Source organism: Rattus norvegicus, chromosome 1 (assembly GCF_021556685.1).
Source record: "Rattus norvegicus strain SHRSP/BbbUtx chromosome 1, alternate assembly SHRSP_T2T, whole genome shotgun sequence".
Taxonomy (NCBI): domain Eukaryota; kingdom Metazoa; phylum Chordata; class Mammalia; order Rodentia; family Muridae; genus Rattus; species Rattus norvegicus.
This window is the reverse complement of record NC_141534.1, coordinates 226,722,317-226,743,828: the sequence shown is the minus strand read 5'-3', so window position 1 is coordinate 226,743,828 and position 21,512 is coordinate 226,722,317. Positions and strand designations below refer to the sequence as shown.

General features: G+C 36.4%; 1 protein-coding gene across 4 annotated transcripts in view; it reads left to right on the top strand.

Moving 5' to 3' along the window:
• Positions 1-21,512, top strand: part of Vps13a (vacuolar protein sorting 13 homolog A) — a 226,617-nt gene that overhangs the window by 85,131 nt on the left and 119,974 nt on the right. For 3 of the 4 annotated variants that reach the window (NM_001100975.2, XM_087563769.1, XM_087563773.1), the window contains exons 24-31: positions 5,799-5,877; positions 8,834-8,988; positions 9,354-9,510; positions 18,615-18,694; positions 19,837-19,896; positions 20,093-20,246; positions 20,977-21,093; positions 21,175-21,278. In NM_001100975.2, coding sequence (NP_001094445.2) covers positions 5,799-5,877; positions 8,834-8,988; positions 9,354-9,510; positions 18,615-18,694; positions 19,837-19,896; positions 20,093-20,246; positions 20,977-21,093; positions 21,175-21,278 — 906 coding nt within the window. Of the gene's footprint in view, positions 1-5,798; positions 5,878-8,833; positions 8,989-9,353; positions 9,511-18,614; positions 18,695-19,836; positions 19,897-20,092; positions 20,247-20,976; positions 21,094-21,174; positions 21,279-21,512 lie in introns of those variants that run through there. The other variant, XM_087563778.1, reaches the window with a different exon arrangement.

Genomic DNA, 21,512 nt, shown 5'->3' with positions numbered 1-21,512 from the left:
ATAGCAGCAACACTGGTCTGGGAAACCCTGTTTGCCTCTCCATTTGGCAGTGAACTACTGACATTCCGTCCTGTTAGCCCTGATCACTTAAGTGTTTTACAGTATCATTTCTACTGTGCTATTGAACTTTCTGTTTTATTAACTTTGTTGAAGAGCATGTGTTCTGAGTTTTGAGCAACTAGGTTTTATTATTTTCTTGTTAGATGAAACTTTTAAATTGTTATTTCTGAGAGCTTCGTCTTACAGTAAAGTTGAGAGTGCCTTTCCTGTGTCTTCTAAAAATTTAGTAGTCTCAGAGTTGCTTTTAATTTAAGTGGATCTGAATTTTATGCCAATATTCTTACTTTGATCTTTACATACTCAATCTATTTTTACATTTGTTTTTTTTTTTTTTTTGGATATTTTCTTTATTTGCATTTCAAATGTTATCCCCTTTCCCTGGTTTCCCTTCCAGCAACTCCCTATCCAGTCCTCCCTCCCCTTGCTGATTCTAGAGTGCTCACCCATCCACCCCCCCCTCCTTCCTCCCTACTCTGGCATTCCCCTACACTGGGGCATATGTCAGTTTCATTTTTTTTTTAAAAAGACTTTTGTATTTATTTTATTTACATTTCAAATGTTATTCCCTCCAGAATCTCCAGACTGATTCCAAGAGTGGTTGTACCAGCTTGCAATCCCACCAACAGTGGAGGAGTGTTGCTCTTTTTCCACATCCTACCCAGTATCTGCTGTTACCTGAAATTTTACCTTAGCCATTCTGACTGGTGTAAGGGGATATCTCAGGGTTGTTTTGATTTGCATTTCCCAGATGACTAAGCCTATTGACCATTTCTTTAAGTGCTTCTCAGCCATTCAAATTACTCAGCTGAGCATTCTTTGTTTAGCTCTGTACCCCATTACTCCACTCTCTGGCATCTTAACTTCTTGAGTTCTTTGTATATTTTGGATATTAGCCCTCTATCTGTTGTAGGATTGGTAAGTATCTTTACCCAATCTGTTGGCTGCTGTTTTGTCCTAATGACAGTGTCCTTTGCCTTACAGAAGCTTTGCAGTTTTATGAGGTTCCATTTGTCAATTCTTGATCTTAGAGCATAAGCCATTGATGTTCTGTACAGGAAATTTTCCCAAGTGCCCATGTGTTCGAGGCTCTTCCCCACTTTTTCTTCTATTAGTTTCAGTGTATCTGGTTTGATGTGGAGGTCCTTGAGCTTTGTACAGGGTGATAAGAATGGATCAATTCTGCATTCTTCAACATGCTGACCTCCAGTTGAACCAGCACCATTTGTTGAAAATGCTGTCTTTTTTCTACTGGATGGTTTTAGCTCCTTTGTCAAATATCAAGTGACCATAGGTAGATGGATTCATTTCTGAGTCTTCAATTCTATTCCATTGATCTACCTGCCTGTCTCTGTACTAATACCATACAGTTTTTATCACTATTGCTCTATAATACAGTTTGAGGTCAGGGATGGTGATTCCTTCAGAAGTTCTTTTATCATTGAGGATAGTTTTAGCTATCCTGGATTTTTTGTTATTCCAGATGAATTTTCAAATTGTTCTAACTCTATGAAGAATTGGATTAGAATTTTAATGGGGATTGCATTGAATCTGTAGATCACTTTTGGTAAAATGTCCATTTTTTACTATATTAATCCTGCCAATCTGTGAGCATGGGAAGTCTTTCCATCCTCTGAGATCTTCTTCAATTTCCTTCTTCAGAGACTTGAAGTTTTTGTCATACAGATCTTTCACTTGACTTTCTGTCTTTCTGTCTGTCTTCCTTCCTTCCTTCCTTCCTTCCTTCCTTCCTTCCATCCTTCCTTCCATCCTTCCTTCTTTCCTTCCTTCCTTTCTTCCTTTCTTTCTTTCTTTCTTACTTTCTTTCTAGGAGTACACCAGGGTTGAGGATTTAGCTCAGTGGTAGATTGCTTGCCTAACAAGCGCAAAGCTGTGGGTTTGGTCCTCAGCTATGGAAAAATAAAAGAAAATACAAAATAACGAGTACACCATGGCCGTCTTCAGACACACCAGAAGAGGGCATCGGATCCCATTACAGATGGTTGTGAGCCACCCTGTGGTTGCTGGGATTTGAACTCAGGACCTCTGGAAGAGTAGTCAGTGCTCTTAACTACTGAGCCATCTCTACAGCCCCCAGTTTCATATTTGAAAACTATATATTTTCTTTTATGTTAAATATGTACACAGGTCTTTGTTCTGGTTTTTTTTCAGTGATTACTGTGTCTACCATTTCCATTTATATCTTTCTTTTTTCCAGTAACATTGAGTCATAATTATATAACAGTTTCATAGTAAGTACTTTAAATAGGTTGGGTAAGATTTTTGAGTTTTTTTGTTTTGTTTTCAAATAGCTTTTATGATTTTACTTTTATAACAGGTTGTCAATTTCTATCTAAATATTAGTAAGATAGTACTAAATTACCTGCTCAATAATATGATGGAGAATAGAAATCTTAGCATTGTTGTATCTTGTTTTATTTAATTATAACTAAACATACATTTACTACATATATTTTGTTAGGTTTGTATATATTCTTTAAGCCCTAATTGTGTCCCCTCTGAATTTATGTATGGAACCTTAACCCCTATGTCTATACCTTAGATTATGAGTGTTTTGAAAGTAGGGTCTAAAATACAGTGATTAAGTTCAAATACTTTAGGATAGACCCTAATTTGGGACTGGTTGGTAACTAGTATAAGGGGATTTGGGAATTAGAAGACACACCAGAGGTACATGTACACATAGCCATGTCCAAGTGACAATGCAGCAAGGAGGCTGTCTGCAAGCTGAAGGTAGTAAATGCTGCAAAAATGTCATTTTAGAATATCTTACTCTTGACCTTCCTTCCGGCTTCTAGAATAGTGAGAAAATACATTTTGTGGTTTAAATCTGAAACTTCTTTAGTGCCATATGCCTGCTCAAAATGTTTATGGTTTCAAGAAGAGGAAGGTGACTAGAAAGAGGGTGAGTTGTTTAGGGGAGAGTAGTAGGGACTGAGAAACATGTATATGATATATGTTCTATGAAAATATGATATTTTCCATTTTCTATAATGTATATGGTGAATGAACCCCATAAAACGTAAAAATACTTACTGGCTTATGCTTTGTCAGTTACTAAGAAATTCAGATACTGTATATTTAGATCAGTGTGAATGTGCCTTATCTCAAGTACTTGTGACTAGAAGTGCTTTGAACTTCAGTTTATTGTATTTTTCATTTTGGAATATTACATAAATCTAATGAGATATTTTAGATTTAGGCCCCATTGTCAAAACACAGAACTCAAGTATGCTTTACATCCGTATTTTCCATGCCTGGATGTAATTTTATGCAATGTCTTAGTGTGGCTGAATTTTGACTGTGATATATTGCATGAGACAGATGCAGAATGTTCCACAAGTGGGCTGTTTTTGTCTTCAGAAACTAGTGGATTCTGAAGCATTTTACATTGCAGATTGAAAGTTCTCAGCATATATGTTGTAGTCATTGAGGCATTGTGTTTGTTCATGATAGATATTGGATTCTACTTTCTGTATGTACTGTCTTATACAGTCATGTTAGTCTCATAAGGTTAGTTTTTTAATCCCTGCGACTCAGTAGTATTAAACTAGACCAATTGTAACCATATCATGTCCTCAAAGTATTCAAATAAGTGATACTCATGCTTCTCACTTTCAGTACAATCTTGGAAGTTATTATGAAGCTTTATGAAGAAGGCATGTCCAGAGCTGATAAGCTGAAAGCTAGCCCTGTTGTGCCAGTCAGCTACATTGTGAAGTCAAAGGACTCTCCTGAGGGACAGGAGATGGGAAAGCAAAGCAGTCTTGTCTTAGGGTTATAATCGCTGTGATGAATCACCATTACCAAAAGCAACTTGGAGAGGAAAGGGGTCATTAGTTTATATTTTCACATCACAGTCCATCAATGAAGGAAGTCAGGGAAGGTATATAGGGGCAGGAGCTAATGTAGAGTCCATGGAGGAATGTTGCTTCCTGACTTGCCTACCCAGCCTTCCTATAGAACCTAGGACCCCACCCTGGCTGGGTCACTGATTGAGAAAATGTCCTCAATCAGTAAGCCTTCTGTTGTGACAAAACTTTTCCTGGGGAGATTGAATAAATGTATCTCACTCACCTGAGATAGTGAGCCCACAGGAGACCAAAGAATGGATATCATTAAAGCCCAATTCACCAAGTAGAGTTCACGCATGTGGCGAACCATGAGTTTTATTGGTAATTATTTTCAGGATTGTGAGGAGTTATTTACAGGAGCAGAGATTACTCAAAGACAGCTGTACCACCAAAGTCAACACCTTCAGGGGTGGCAGCTCATAAAGCTGGAATTCTGGAGCACACTAAAGCCTATAGGCAGCTAACAGGTTGGAGAATGTTCTTTCTAGGTGCCTCATTTGGACTTAACCTCTTCTATGCATCTCAGATATTCCCTACTTTTTTTCAGGCAGCTGTTCTGGTCTCAGTCTGTGCAGCTCATCCTCTATGGGAGGAGTGTTTGCAGCTGGCTTTATTCAACCAGAGAAGGGTTCTTCAGCTTTTACTGCTTACTGTGGCTGGGAGGAACACAGTGATTCTGGTCAGCTTCAGCAACTTCCTGAAGCTATTTTGAGTTTCTGCTTTCCTACTTAAGGAGCTTTCTTTAGGATGGAATGTACTGTTACGTACCTTCCTACAGCAAGATTGAGTGGAGGCATTTAAAATTAGAATATCAGAAAAGTTTATGTAGGAATAATTTACTTTTCTGACATTTAAAAAGGATTGTATTGTTTAGAAAGTCTTTTTATAGGAGATTAAGTTTAAACAGCCAAATAAAAGCAATATTATGGTTGATGATGTTAGGGAATGTGATCAACAAAGAATATGTAAGATTCTTCAAGGTCAGGTATATTAATGTTTTGTTTCAAGTACTGGTGTGTTTGTTTCAAGATTCAGTTGTGTTATTTTGATTTACTTTTCTCAGACATAGTGTCTCACAATGCACCGTTGGCTGTCCTGGAACCTCTAGAGATCTGTCTGCCTAGCCTTTCAAGTCAGTTTTGTTTAAACTTTATTATATGTTTTTTTTATTAGTTAATTTCCACAAAACAGTATATTTGCCAAAGTATCATTAAAAATTGAAATAATTTACACTCCTTGACTTTAGAGGCTGTAATATCAGGCTTTAAGCTGTTTTTCAATGATGTCCTGGAGCTAGTTTCTGAACATAATAAATTGCCAAGTTAAAACAGATCTCAGAATCCTTACAGATCCCTAAGGAATTTACTGTATTATATTACGTGCAATACTCCATGTTTATACTTACCATCAAACTTATAAAAGTACTTTAAAAATAACTATTATATAGCCATTTTCATACAAGTATATACTATACTTTGAGCATGTTACCTCTGTAAAACAACTTCTTCCTCTTTTTAGACTGGGCCAAAGATGATGTAGATTTGTTCTCATTCTGTCTCGTCTCCAAGTTTTAGGATTAATGCCATGATCTCCAATGACTACCTTTGTGTGGTGTGGGGTCAGGGGATATGTGGTGCTGGAGGAGAGTCACATCTAGATTTTTTCAGCAAGTACTCTGTACCAACTAAGCTACAACCCCAACCACTTAAAAGCACTTGAACTTTCATATTTTGCTATTAATTTTCTTGCTTTGGACCTGTTGTCTTCTAACGTTGTTTGAATTGAGTAGCTTTTTTTTGAAGATTATCATATAAATTTGAATAAAAGGTCTGTGTTCTAATTGACAGTGAGTTACTTCTATTTCAGATTCAAGCATCTACTATGCCAGTGTCACACATTTCTCAGAAGTTAATCCCTTTATTGGAGCAGTCTGCTACTGAAGATGGTAAAGTGAAAGCTGCCTAATAGAATCTTTTCTATTACTGTGTCTAATCGAAGTAGTTTACATTTTGAGGGATGTTTTCTTCAAATGATTTTGTATAGGGGTAGAAACGTCTTCATTTCTCTATAAAGAGTAATAAAAGAAAAATCAATAAAGGTATTAAAATTTATGTCGTGTACATGGGAGACAATCAGAAATGAGTCACTCAAAAGAGTGATTAAAAATTGGGCTTCTAGGCTGAGGGAGGCAAATTGTAGAAAGGTGACTTGGAAAGGAATGGCACATGGAGGTGAGGCTACGCAGAGTAAAGTCCGCAGGCTTACCAGAAGCTTCAGGGGAAGGCAGCACATTGGCATTGATGAAGTAAAAAAGGACACAAAGTTGGTGGATGGGTGGCTCTAGGAAGAATTTGGGGTGGGACAGCAAATCTGATCAAAATATGTTGTCTGAAAACCTCAATATTTTTAAAGAAATAAAAATATTATGTTTTAAAATATTAAATATTTTAAAAAGAATGGCTTTATCATAGAGGGACTTACCTAAAGTCTTGAAAATGTAGTAGCAGTGCAAAGGTAATTTCCTATGTGTGTTGTAGAATCCATGGGAAAAGAAGCTGATGCTTCTCTGTACTGTTGTAAACCAACCATCACAATAGCATCCTTATGCAAGACGGCGGGCACCATTGGGAATACAGAAAATGCCAGGTGGCAGCAGTGTTCCTAAGTTGCTGAGACATTCTTGCTCAACTTCTTTAAATAATAGAAGTATTCTTTAAAGTTACATTTGTAGCAGAATCACTTGGACAAAAATAAATTCTGATTTTAATCCAAGAATCTGTAACAGAAGTCATTATTGAGTTTAGAATTGAAAGGAGAAGAAAGTTTGTAGATGCCTAATTTAAAATGTATTATTTGAAGAAATTTGAGATAGTAAGCCTCTTATTTCTTTTCTTTTTTTTTAAGGGAAGAAAATAAAATTTAACATCTGCATTTGCATACAAAACTTATTTTTAATTTTTAAAAATATGTCACTATCAAGTATCTTTTTTTCATGGCATCTTGGGAAAAATATATTTCTACATTTTCAAGATTTTAGAGAAGTCTACCAGGGAAAATGTTGTGTTCTCCAGAGAAAATGTGTATGTGGTGAGCAAAGAGAGGTTAAGTCTGAGGTTATGTGATCTAACGGGTTTAGTTAATTAGGGATGTACTTCACTTTAGTGTGTTTGTGTTTTACTAATTTCTTTTTAGATTTTTTTCTTTGATGGAACATTTCTTCCATCTTTATGGTGTTTTCATCATATCCATCCACTACTACTCATTCCATCTCCCCCTGGCGCTTAGCATTCTGTCTCTCTCCTTGACTTAGGCTACCTCTCTGCCTCCTGTCAACATTACTAATAACCCCAGAGTCCAAATAGGGCAGCACATGTACTCACATGAATGCATGGCTGTCCTCTCGGGCATGGTCAGCCTGGCAGGGGCCATCTCTGTAAAGAATGACTTTCCCTTCCCATTAGCCATCCCCTTCCACTAGTGTGACTAAGTTGTTTCATAACTTTACAGTTTTGGATCCCAAAGTTTTACTATAAATTCTGAGGAGACTATGGCAGCCTGCTCACTTTAAAGTCCTGGTAGAGATGATGGGAAAGGCTTTCAGTAAGATATCACGCCTAACCTGCTAAAGAAAATCAGTTACCAGCAGCTAACAATAGTTTCTTCCTAAATTCTCATTAACCATTGCCTATAGGGAGAGTTTAAAGAACGTCACCACACCTCTACTGAATTTGCACATAGGCAACTGTTAATCAATTTGGTACATTTAGTTCTCAAAGAGCTTTCCTAGCTAATGTCTGAGCAAGCATTGGACCCATTCATTCACCTAAGTAATTTAGTCTTCCCTAAAGTTGTTGTTACAGTCCTCCTCTTTCCCTCCCTGGTAAAAAGGGCTGTGAATATATGGACGTCATTGGATCACGTGAACAACCACACAGTCTTGTGGTTGATTTTCCTCAGTTCACATTTTCTATCTTTACTGCTGTCTATGGTTAGTTAGGTCATTCCAGCAAGCTTGTGAACTTTGAACATCAGAAGGAAGCTTCTTTTTAGCCCACAATAAATCTACTGACAAACGGATAAGTCATGTTTGGCGCAGGTAGTATGAGAACTCCTTACATCTCTCAATTAAAAACTGTTTGGATTTTTTAAGTAGTTGATTAGTTCAATTTTTCATGTATTATTTTCAGAATATGGCTCATTACAGATAACTAAAATTATACTAAATCAAACTGTAGTTAAAGTGGTGCTTTATTAACATTTCAGGCCCTGACCTCTGTGATAATATTGCAGAGTTTTAAACTAAATTCTGTTACACTGTCCAAAAACAGTGATCATGGTAGCCTATTACTTTTAGTATTCGTATTGTACACAATCACTGGTATTGTTTTCTGCTATAACCATTTCTTATCTAACTTAGAAATAGACTACTGCTTTTTTATAAAGTTGATTTTTTGAGTTGAGAGAGATAGCTCTGCGGTTAAGAGTTCATTCTGTGCTTGCGTAGGATCATAGTTCAGTGCGTAGCACCCACACTGGGGCAGCTCTCTACAGTCTCACCCTCCAGCTAAAGGGAATCCATGGCCTCTCTTTGGACCCCAGGGGTCCTTTCACTCATACACCTGCAAACAGATACATGTGCACATAATAGGAAATAAAAATGAACCTTAAGAAATTGTTTTTAAGCTAAATATTAAATATTTTATATTTTTCATACATTTTATTCTTTGCAATGTTATATTTATTTAAAAGTAATTTTTATATTCTTTTTCTAGCTTTTGTGTTCAACTTTTAATATAGACCCATAGCATTTTGATGCTTACATTTATTTGAGAAAAATTATAAAAATGTTAAGCATATGTTATTTCTTTTGTTAACTAAAACAAAATATTTCATGAATTTAGACTCAGAGGAGGAATTTTTTGATGCACCATGTAGTCCCTTGGAAGAGTATCCTCAAGTGTCATGTAGAGTTGAATCTACTCGACGGAAAAAATTACAAAAGAAAGATGGTTCAATGAATTTTATTCAACTTAGCATGCGATTTGAAGTAGCAGAGGTAAGTTGCATAAATATGGGCTATATGAATTGTCATTTATACTGTGTATAGTTTACTCAAATAATCTCATTGCTAATAGACACTGCCCAAGGTAAAGACTTGGTGAATGGTTTTCTTCCATGTTTTTTAAAGTTTATCTTCTTTCTAAGATTATCTTCCTTAAGAACTAGTGTTTAAGTGGTATATTATAGTCAGTTTTTCAGTACATGGTTTTTTAGTACTGATTCTACAGTGTAAGTATGCTTTATGTGTGGGGGAATATAAAATCAATATTAAATTTAATTGTGGTATACCACGTACTGCTTGTCTGTATTTATATATTTTCAGCACGTGTGTGACCTGTAGACTTTGCCTTTCTTCTGCAGGTGTTGATTCAGTTCTATCATCTTGTGGGAGACTGTGAACTACCTGTGCTGGAAATGGGTGTTTTAGGATTAGGAACAGAAGTTGAGATTAGAAAATTTGACTTGAAAGGAAATGCCTTTTTGAAAGAATTATGGTTAAAATGTCCAGGATACTTAGGTAAGACTATTAAAATATATAAATTACTTTTATAATTTGATTACCTGCTGTAGAATTTTCTGTTCCTTAGACTTTGAATCAATATATTTATATTTTGAAAATCTTAAAAAAAAGAAAGTCCAGGGCCATTATATTTAAATTTATGTTATTCTTTTTTCTTTCCTCAGTACATTTTTTCTTTTTTTTTCTTTATTAACTTGAATATTTCTTATTTACATTTCGATTGTTATTCCCTTTCCCTGTGTCCGGGACAACATCCCCCTAACCCCTCCCCATCCTCCCCCTATTACCACCCTCCCCCCAAAAATCACGTTCACTGGGGGTTCAGTCTTAGCAGGACCCAGGGCTTCCCCTTCCACTGGTGCTCTTACTAGGATATTCATTGCTACCTATGAGTTTGGAGCCCAGGGTCAGTCCATGTATAGTTTTTGGGTAGTGGCTTAGTCCCTGGAAGCTCTAGTTGGTTGGCATTGTTGTTCATATGGGGTCTCGAGACCCTTCAAGCTCTTCTAGTCCTTACTTTGATTCCTTCAACGGGGCTCCTGTTCTCAGTTCAGTGGTTTGCTGCTGGCATTCACCTATGTATTTGCTGTATTCTGGCTGTGTCTCTCAGGAGAGATCTACATCTGGTTCCTGTCAGCCTGTACTTCTTTGCTTCATCCATCTTGTCTAATTGGGTGGCTGTATATGTATGGGCCACATGTGGGGCAGGCTCTGAATGGGTTTTCCTTCTGCCTCTGTTTTAATCTTTGCCTCCCTATTCCCTGCCAAGGGTGTTCTTGTTCCCCTTTTAAACAAGGAGTGAAGCATTCACATTTTGATCATCCGTCTTGAGTTTCGTTTGTTCTAGGGATCTAGGGTAATTCAAGCATTTGGGCTAATAGCCACTTATCAGTGAGTACATACCATGTATGTCTTTCTGTGATTGGGGTAGCTCACTCAGGATGATATTTTCCAGATCCAACCATTTGTCTATGAATTTCATAAAGGCATTGTTTTTGATAGCTGAGTAATATTCCATTGTGTAGATGTACCACATTTTCTGTATCCATTCCTCTGTTGAAGGGCATCTGGATTCTTTCCAGCTTCTGGCTATTATAAATAAGGCTGCTATGAACATAGTGGAGCATGTGTCTTTGTTATATGTTGGGGCATCTTTTGGGTATATGCCCAAGAGAGGTATAGCTGGGTCCTAAGGTTGTTCAATGTCCAATTTTCTGAGGAACCTCCAGACTGATTTCCAGAATGGTTGTACCAGTCTGCAATCCCACAAACAGTGGAGGAGTGTTCCTCTTTCTCCACATCCTCACCAGCATTGGCTGTCACCTAAGTTTTTGATCTTAACCATTCTCACTGGTGTGAGGTGAAATCTCAAGAGTTGATTTGATTTGCATTTCCCTTATGACTAAAGATGTTGAACATTTCTTTAGGTGTTTCTCAGCCATTCGGCATTCCTCACCTGTGAATTCTTTGTTTAGCTCTGAACTCCATTTTTTAATAGTGTTATTTGTTTCCCCGCAGTCTAACTTCTTGAGTTCTTTGTATATTTTGGATATAAGCCCTCTATCTGTTGTAGGACTGGTAAAGATCTTTTCCCAATCTGTTGGTTGCCGTTTTGTCCTGACCACAGTGTCCTTTGCCTTATAGAAGAAGCTTTGCAGTTTTATGAGATCCCATTTGTCGATTCTTGATCTTAGAGCATGAGCCATTGGTGTTTTGTTCAGGAAATTTTTTCCAGTGCCCATGTGTTCCAGATGCTTCCCTAGTTTTTCTTCTATTAGTTTGAGTGTATCTGGTTTGATGTGGAGGTCCTTGATCCACTTGGACTTAAGCTTTGTACAGGGTGATAAGCATGGATCAATCTGCATTCTTCTACATGTTGACCTCCAGTTGAACCAGCACCATTTGCTGAAAATGCTATCTTTTTTCCATGGCATGGTTTTGGCTCCTTTGTCAAAAATCAAATGACCGTAGGTGTGTGGGTTCATTTCTGGGTCTTCAAATCTATTCCATTGGTCTATCTGTCTGTCTCTGTACCAATACCATGCAGTTTTTATCACTATTGCTCTGTAATACTGCTTGAGTTCAGGGATAGTGATTCCCCCTGAAGTCCTTTTATTGTTGAGGATAGTTTTAGCTATCCTGGGTTTTTTTTTTTTTTTTTTTTTTTTTTTTCCCCGGAGCTGGGGACCGAACCCAGGGCCTTGCGCTTCCTAGGCAAGCGCTCTACCACTGAGCTAAATCCCCAACCACTATCCTGGGTTTTTTGTTATTCCAGATGATTTTGCAAAATGTTTTGTCTAAGTCTCTGAAGAATTGGATTGGTATTTTGATGGGGATTGCATTGAATCTGTAGATTGCTTTTGGTAAAATGGCCATTTTTACTATATTAATCCTGCCAATCCATGAGCATGGGAGATCTTTCCATCTTCTGAGCTCTTCTTCAATTTCTTTCTTCAGAGGCTTGAAGTTGTTATACAGATCTTTTATTTGCTTGGTTAAAGTCACACCAAGGTATTTTATATTATTTGGGACTATTATGAACGGTGTCGTTTCCCTAATTTCTTTCTTGGCTTGTTTCTCTTTTGTGTAGAGGAAGGCTACTGATTTATTTGAGTTAATTTTATACCCAGCCACTTTGCTGAAGTTGTTTATCAGGTTTAGTAGTTCTCTTTTGGGATCACTTAAATATACTATCAGATCATCTGCAAATAGTGTTATTCTGACTTCTTCTTTTCCAATCTCTATCCCCTTGACCTCCTTTTGTTGTCTGATTGCTCTGGCTAGAACTTCAAGAACTATATTGAATAAGTAGAGAGAGAGTGGGCAACCTTGTCTAGTCCCTGATTTTAGTGGGATTGCTTCAAGTTTCTCTCCATTTAGTTTAATGTTAGCGACTGGTTTGCTGTATATGGCTTTTACTATGTTTATGTATGGGCATTGAATTCCTATTCTTTCCAGGACTTTTATCATGAAGGGGTGTTGAATTTTGTCAAATAATTTTCAGCATCTAATGAAATGATGATGTGGTTTTGTTCTTTCAGTTTGTTTATATAATGGATCACGTTGATGGTTTTCCATATATTAAACCATCCCTCCATGCCTGGGATGAAACCTACTTGATCATGGTGGATGATTGTTTTGATGTGCTCTTGGATTCGGTTTGCCAGAATTTTATTGAGTATTTTTGCGTCGATATTCATAAGGGAAATTGGTCTGAAGTTCTCTTTCTTTGTTGTGTCTTTGTGTGGTTTAGGTATAAGAGTAATTGTGGCTTCGTAGAAGGAATTCGGTAGTGCTCCATCTGTTTCAATTTTGTGGAATAGTTTGGATAGTATTGGTATGAGGTCTTCTATGAAGGTCTGATAGAATTCTGCACTAAACCCCTCTGGACCTGGGCTCTTTTTGGTTGGGAGACCTTTAATGACTGCTTCTATTTCCTTAGGAATTATGGGGTTGTTTAACTGGTTTATCTGTTCCTGATTTAACTTCGGTACCTGGTATCTGTGTAGGTAATTGTCCATTTCCTCCAGATTTCAAGTTTTGTTGAATATAGGCTTTTGTAGTAGGATGTGATGATTTTTTGAATTTCCTCTGGTTCTGTAGTTATGTCTACCTTTTTATTTCTGATTTTGTTAATTTGTACACACTCTCTGTGTCCTCCCGTTATTCTGGCTAAGGGTTTATCTATCTTGTTGATTTTCTCAAAGAACCAACTTTTGGTTCTGTTGATTCTTTCTATGGTTCTTTTTGTTTCTACTTGGTTGATTTCAGCTCTGAGTTTGATTATTTCCTGCCTTCTACTCCTCCTGGGTGTATTTGCTTCTTTTTGTTCTAGAGCTTTTAGGTGTGCTGTCAAGCTGCTGACATATGCTCTTTCCTGTTTCTTTCTGCAGGCACTCAGCGCTATGAGTTTTCCTCTTAGCACAGCTTTCATTGTGTCTCATTAGTTTGGGTAGGTTGTAACTTCATTTTCATTAAATTCTGAGAAGTCTTTAATTTCTTTCTTTATTTCTTCCTTGACTAGGTTATCATTGAGTAGACCATTGTTCAACTTCCATGTATATGTGGGCCTTCTTCCCTTATTGTTATTGAAGACCAGCTTTAGGCCGTGGTGGTCTGATAGCACGCATGGGATTATTTCTATCTTTCTGTATCTTTTGAGGACTGTTTTATGACCAATTATATGGTCAGTTTTGGAGAAAGTACCATGAGGTGCTGAGAAGAATGTATATCCTTTTGCTTTAGGATACAATGTTCTATAAATATCTGTTACGTTCATTTGTTTCATGACTTCTCTTAGTCTGTCTATGTCTCTGTTTAATTTCTGTTTCCATGATCTGTCCATTGATGAGAGTGGGGTATTGAAATCTCCTACTATTGTTGTGTGAGGTGCAATGTGTGTTTTGAGCTTTAGTAAGGTTTCTTCTAAGTATGTAGGTGCCCTTGTATTTGGAGCATAGATATTTAGGATTGAGAGTTCATCTTGGTGGATTTTTCCTTTGATGAATATGAAGTGTCCTTCCTTATCTCTTTTGATGACTTTTAGTTGAAAATCGATTTTATTCAATATTAGAATAGCTACTCCAGCTTGCTTCTAACGACCATTTGCTTGGAAAGTTGTTTTCCAGCCTTTCACTCTGAGGTAGTGTCTGTCTTTGTGTCTGAGGTGTGTTTCCTGTAGGCATCAGAATGCAGGGTCCTCATTGCGTATCCAGTTTGTTAATCTATGTCTTTTTATTGGGGAGTTGAGACCATCGATGTTGAGAGATATTACGGAATAGTGATCATTACTTCCTGTTACATTCATATTTGGACGTGAGGTTATGTTTTTGTGCTTTTCTTCTCTTTGTTTTGTTGCCAAGACGAGTACTTTCTTGCTTTTTCTAGGGTGTAGCTTGCCTCATTATGTTGGGCTTTACCATTTATTATCCTTTGTAGCGCTGGATTTGTAGAAAGATATTGTGTAAATTTGGTTTTGTCATGGAATGTCTTGGTTTCTCCATCTATGTTAATTGAGAGTTTTGCTGGATACAGTAACCTGGGCTGGCATTTGTGTTCTCTTAGGGTCTGTATGACATCTGTCCAGGATCTTTTGGCTTTCATAGTCTCTGGCGAGAAGTCTGGTGTGATTCTAATAGGTCTGCCTTGATATGTTACTTTACCTTTTTTCCTTACTGCTTTTAGTATTCTTTCTTCATTTTGTGCATTTGATGTTTTGACTATTATGTGTCGGGATGAGTTTCTTTTCTGGTCCAATCTTTTTGGTGTTCTGTAGGCTTCTTGTATGCTTATGGGTATCTCTTTAGGTTAGGGAAGTTTTCTTCTATGATTTTTTTGAACATATTTACTGGTCCTTTAAGCTGGGAGTCTTCACTCTCTTCTATACCTATTATCCTTAGGTTTGATCTTCTCATTGAGTCCTGGATTTCCTGTATGTTTTGGACCAGTAGCTTTTTCCGCTTTACATTATCTTTGACAGTTGTGTCGATGATTTCTATGGAATCTTCTGCTCCTGAGATTCTCTCTTCTATCTCTTGTATTCTGTTGGTGATGATTGTATCTACGGCTCCTTGTCTCTTCCTTTGGTTATCTATATCCAGGGTTGTTTCCCTGTGTTCTTTCTTCATTGCTTATATTTCCATTTTTAATTCCTTAACTGTTTGATTGTGTTTCCCTGGAATTCTTTCAGCGATTTTTGTGATTCTGCTCTATAGGCTTCTACTTGTTTACTTATGTTTTCCCGCGTTTCTCTAAGGGAATTCTTCATGTCTTTCTTGAAGTCCTCCAGCATCATGGTCAAATATGATTTAAAATCTAGACCTTGCTTTTCTGGTGTGTTTGGATATTCAGTGTTTGATTTGGTGGGAGAATTGGGCTCCAATGATGCCATGTAGTCTTGGTTTCTGTTGCTTGGGTTCCTGCGCTTGCCTCTCGCCATCAGATTATCTCTGGTTTTACTTTGTTCTGCTATTTCTGACAGTGGCTAGACTGTCCTATAAGCCTGTGTGTCAGGAGTGCTGTAGACCTGTTTTCCTGTTTTCTTTCAGTCAGTTGTGGGAACAGAGTGTTCTGCTTTCGGGCGTGTAGTTTTTCCTATCTACAGGTCTTCACCTGTTCCTGTGGGCCTGTGTCCTGAGTTCACCAGGCAGGTCACTTGGAGCAGAAAAGTTGGTCTTACCTGCAGTCCTGAGGCTCAACTTTGCTTGTGGGGTGTTGCTTATGAGCTCTCCGCAAGGGCAGCAACCAGGAGGACCTGCGCCACCTTTTTCGGGAGCCCCCGTGCACCAGGGTCCCAGATGGTGTTAGGTCTTTTCCTCTGGAGTCAGAAATGTGGGCAGAGTAGTCTCTTCTGGCTTCCCAGGCGTGTCTGCCTCTCTGAAGATTTAGCTCTCCCTCCCACAGGATTTGCGTGCAGAGAACTGTTGATCCTGTCCCTTCAGGTCCTGGCTTTGTCTGGAGCACAGGGGACCTGCAGCTCCAGTGCCCCTATCTTCCGGTTCCCAGAGGTCATATCCCTCAGTACATACATTTTTATTCAAGATTTAATTATATCATTTATCCTTTCCCTTCACCTTCCAACCCCTCCTACAAATCCTCTACTCTTAAATCAATAGCACCTCTCTTTTTTTGAATATTACATATGTGTTTTTACACGAGTATATTAATAAAGTTTGTTGAATCTGTTTTTGTTGCCTATATATGGCTTCAGGGCTTAATAATTTTTGTATTCAATAACCAGTTTGCGTGATCATTCCTGGGAATGGCTGATTCTACCTCTCTCAGCACTCATTAGATGCCTTTAGGTTTTTGTCCAGGGAACATTCCCTATGCCATATTAGCATGTCCATTGTTCTAGTCCTCCTTATGCAGCCATTTCTAGAGTTTCTCAGCAGCCTTCTTGGCCCTCACACTCTTGATGCTCACTCTTCTGTGATGTTCCCTGAGCTATAGAGATGCAGGATTTTTCATGTGAATGAATCTATTGATTTCTATTTTGTGATTTTCTTCTGTTGATCTTCATTTGCTGTAAGAGAAACTTCTTTAATGAGGGGGCTGTATATGCACCTAAATCTCATTATTTGGGGCTAGGAACCACAGATGAGAGTGACATTTGTCTTTCTGCATCTGGATTACTTCACTGAATAAATCTTTTCTAGGTCCTGTCTATTCACTTATTAGCTTCCCTAACAGTGTGGTATGTTTGTTAAAGTTGATGAACACACTCACTTTATCACCTGAAATTGGTTATTACATTAGGTGTAAACATTTGTATTAAACTTTTTAGGTGTTTAGACAAATGTTTAAAGTTTCTATGGTGGTATCATTATAAGCATGGCTTCAGTGTGCTGAGTATCTGCAGTCCTTCCCTTGTACTTCTCTGGTAACTGGCTTAAGATCATCTCGCTGCTGTCCACACTTTACCTGTGTATTGCATATCTTACTGGAATAATGCAGTGCACATCCTTTTTAAGGTGGGCTTCTTTTAGTAATCTATGTCTAAATCTCTTCTTATCTTTTCATGTCTTGACACCTAGTTACTCTTGCTTACTGAATCACGCTCCCATTCCTGGACACATTATTGGTTGTCTATCCACTACTTTCATAAACAACATCTTAATTTCTTCTGGGTTTTGGCAGTTATGGATAAAGATGCTATAAATATCTATACACAAACTTCGGTATAGAGCTAAGCTGTACCTTTCTTTGGGTAAATATAAAAGAAGCATAACACGTAGATTATATGTTAAGTATGTAGCGTTTGTAATGAACCTTCAAACTCTTCCTGGGATTATGTAATTTTTCATTTTTGCTGGTAATAAATAAAAGTGCTTGTTATATCCTTGTCACATCTTGTTAGTGTGTGGACTTGAGTCCTTCTAATAGGAATGTAATGGCAGTTTGAATTTCTCTGATTATATTTGATGTAGAAAATCCTTTCATGTGCCAATTTGTCCTAAGTTTTTTGGTGAGTGACATCTGTTAAGTTCATTGGCTCTTTTATGAATCATGTACCAAATTAATTAGTTTAACCTAATTAAGTCAGAGGTGATGCATGGTATGGTTTCACAGTCTATGTTTTCCAGCCTGGGGGAACTTGAGTGTGGTGGACTGTGTCACAGTTATCTCTTGGTCTCCCAAACTTGAGTGTGGTACATTGTGTGACAGTTACTTTTTGGTCTCCCAGACTTGAGTGCGCTGGATTATTTTGATTGCAGTAACTTGAGTGTGGTGTACTGTGTCACTGTTATCTCAGTCTCTCAAACTTGAGTTTTTAGATTGTCACAGTTGTATATTTGTATTTGTGTAATTTTATTACAATTATCTCTTAGTCACACAAACTTGATTATGATGAACTGTGTTATAGTTATGTCTTAGTCACACCAAGATCATCAAATGTAGAAGATGTTACATTTTGTTCTGTTATGCCAAAATTATGTGTAAATGAAGCATGGATCTTCTTTAGGGTTGAAAACTGTAGTTAGTTGTCCCTAAAATAGGAAACTGGTTCCTATAGTCTTAAGCGTTTAGGTTTGAAGGGCTATATACACATTGTTCTTTTTTCTCTGCAAGACCATGGTAATTAGTTTGTGATCCTTTATCTAAGTCTCTAGATGCTGATTTTCAGTAGCCATAAGTAATTTGATAATGACAGTTTTAAAGGCTATACAGCTACCTCTTCCCTAGCACTTCTCATAGAATGTTTAGTTTTGAACTGAATTAGTAATATAACTAGTAATTATTTTATACTGCTAAGATTGATTTCTATCTGGTATATAGAAAAATTAACATTTTTTGGGTCCATCTCAACAACTAGTGTTTTTAGAGATACTGTTTTCTTTCAAGGCATCGTCATGACTCAATACTAGAATTCTTCATGCCCTAAAAATTACTTTGGTTCTTTAACAGCTTACTTATTTTTGTTATAGACTTGAGACTTTAGTGTTAAAGTACAAAGGAAGAGTACATTGTATGGAGAATGACTTTTTTGAGTTTAAAAAAACAAAGAAGGGACCTTATTGAGGATATTCTAGTGAAATAATTTTCAATCATAATTACTAGTTTATTTTCCCACCAAAAATTAATTTTTAAATTATTTTTAGATGAACACAAGAAACCAGTTTATTTGATCACGACTCTGGATAACACAATGGAAGATTTATTAACATTGGAATTCATGAGGGTAAGTAGTTGTGATCTCACCTGATAGGCAGATAGATGTGCTATTGAAATTCAAAGTTTAGTGTGCTTAACCCATACTCTTAACATACCTTGTCACTTCCTTAAGTGTCTTTTTTTGTTTTGTCATTATTGTCATGTTTTGATTTACAAATACTTCATAGAGCAATGTAAGTTCCCTGTGTTCCAAGAAAAAGATGACCTCTAGATTGACTTTTTCCACCAGAGTATTGAAAAAGAAATGTCTACAGTTGATACAATGTCTTACTGTGTGTGTCACAAAAGGACGGATTCACTTCATTTCTACCATTGTCTAGTTACCTGCTTTTTAAGTATCATTTCATTTTTGTTGATTCATCATATCTTTTAAAAATTTTGTGAATTTTAATATTTTAAAAAAGGGGGTTGGAGCGGTTACTTGAAAGATGGCTCAAGGGTTAAGAGCACTGACTGCTCTTCCAGAGGTCCTGAGTTCAATTTCCCAACAACCACATGGTGACTCACAATCATGTGTAATGGGATCTGGTGCCCCCTTCTGGTATTTCTGAAGATAGCGACAGTGTACTAATACATAAATAAATAATATTTTTTAAAAAATTTATGGATCTCCTTTATGTGCTGTGGTCTATTGATGAATTCTTCTTTATTTTGACCCTCTGGTGCTTTAATAATTATTTTGTAATAAGAATTTTGCCAAGAGAATTTATGTACTTAAGACCATTTTTGCTTCCATGTTTAGTGGAGATTTCTTTAAATTTTTGTTAAGTTTGTGTCAGGTTTTAGAATACACAAAATCTAAAGAAAATTAATAAAGCAGCTGTTTTATATGCTCATTAAATGAATTCCTATTCAAAAATAATAAATTGTGCCTTTTTCAATATTATCAGTCTGCAGGCTATGATACACACACACACACACACACACACACACACACACATCTACACTCACACAGATCTACACACACACACACACACACACACACACACACACCCCTATATCACTAAGTATATAACATAATATTCACTGTCACTTATGGTTAATTTATGTATAGTGTTCAAATCTTGAGAATTTTGCACCTATCAAGCAATTGGATGTATAAAATACCTTTTTAACATGTTCTAATTGATACATTTTCTTTTTGGATAGGTTGAAAAAAATGCACCAAATTTGAATAGTACCTATAACAATGTTTTACAACTTATTAAGGTATGACTATATAATTATTAGATACCATATTCCTGTGCCTAGATGTCTTACCAAGTTATTTTATAATTGGAATCATAAGATCCTTGAAGTTAAGTATTTTAAATCATGCGGTTTATACCACAAAACGTATGGTATTTTAAAAACCATCAAGTCAAATTTTTATTGATTTAGTTCTAAAGTTGATTTTGTTCCATAGGTGAATTTTTCCTCTTTGGATATTCATTTACACACTGAAGCACTTCTGAATACAATGAATTATCTTAATAATATTCTCCCGGAATTAGGGGAAACGTCTGCCTCAGTGTCTGCTGCAGAGCCTGAAGACAAAGGAGATATCATTAAAAAACTTGGTATATTTCTTTTAAATTTAAGTTGTTTTTGTCTCCAAATGAAACAGTAATTATAAGTTCTGATATTGCTTTTAATTAGATAAATAACTTAAAACTGATTAATTATATGTCAGGTTAATTTTAGAAAACAGCAATAAAGGAAACTGATTATTGCTCAAGAAAAGGTGTTTATTCTGTAAAAGATTTGAGAATTAGATATTTAAAGTAAATATTTGATGTAGTTTAAAGTATGTATATGATATTTTAGATTTGAAAACTGTAATTGGCAGCATTAGAGTATTATCATGGTTTCTTTTTAATCGTAGTGCAGATTAAGATTTAAAATGCTCTAAAGTCCAAATGTTCTTGCATATACTGGTGATGCTCCAAAAGCCTTGGAGTTCGGAGCATTTGACACTTTGCATTGGAGACACTCCATCTGTTATCATTTAGGATAATGAACGCCGGTGCTTTCCATAATGCCAGTGTCTCAAAGGGTCAGTTATTGGCATGGTTTCTCAGTTACCAAGGAGTGGTCACCTCTTAGACCATTCCTTGGCCTGCTTGTATTCTATTCATTAGATAATTGTTTTCTCTAGAGTTTTCAATTCAGTAGTGAATCATTTATTTTTGCTTATAGATGAATTGTAAATCTGATTACTCAAGGTGATATTTTATCTGCCTTCTAAGTGTAGTGTGCTAATTACTAAACCTTTCCTTGTGTTGTTACAACGTGATTTTTGTTTTGTAGCTTTAAAGCTACCCACGAATGAAGATATTATTACCTTGCAGCTTTTGGCAGAGTTATCTTGTTTACGGATTTTTATTCAGGATCAGAAACAAAACATTTCTGAAATTAAGATTGAAGGTAATAACATCTCATAAAAATATATTTAATATTAACAAATTGAAGAAGACAGAACAATTATTCATTGTTTTATTTCCTTAGGGCTTGATTCTGAGATGATTATGAAGCCTTTAGTCACCGAAATAAATGCAAAACTAAGGAATATAATTGTGTTAGATTCTGATAAAATGGCTGTCTACAAAAAGGTGAGATTTTTGTTTTTATTGAATACTAATACATCGTTAAATATTTAATGTTCATATTAATTAAATAGTAATTGTCATATATTACCAATGTGTCTTATGCATAATGGGATTTAGATTCAGGCACAATGACTTATTAGATTTGATACTTAATATTTGAATGATCTTTTAGTTATGTAATTTAAAATTCTAGTTATAAAATTATTGTTTTCCCAAGTAAATAATGTTCTTGTAACA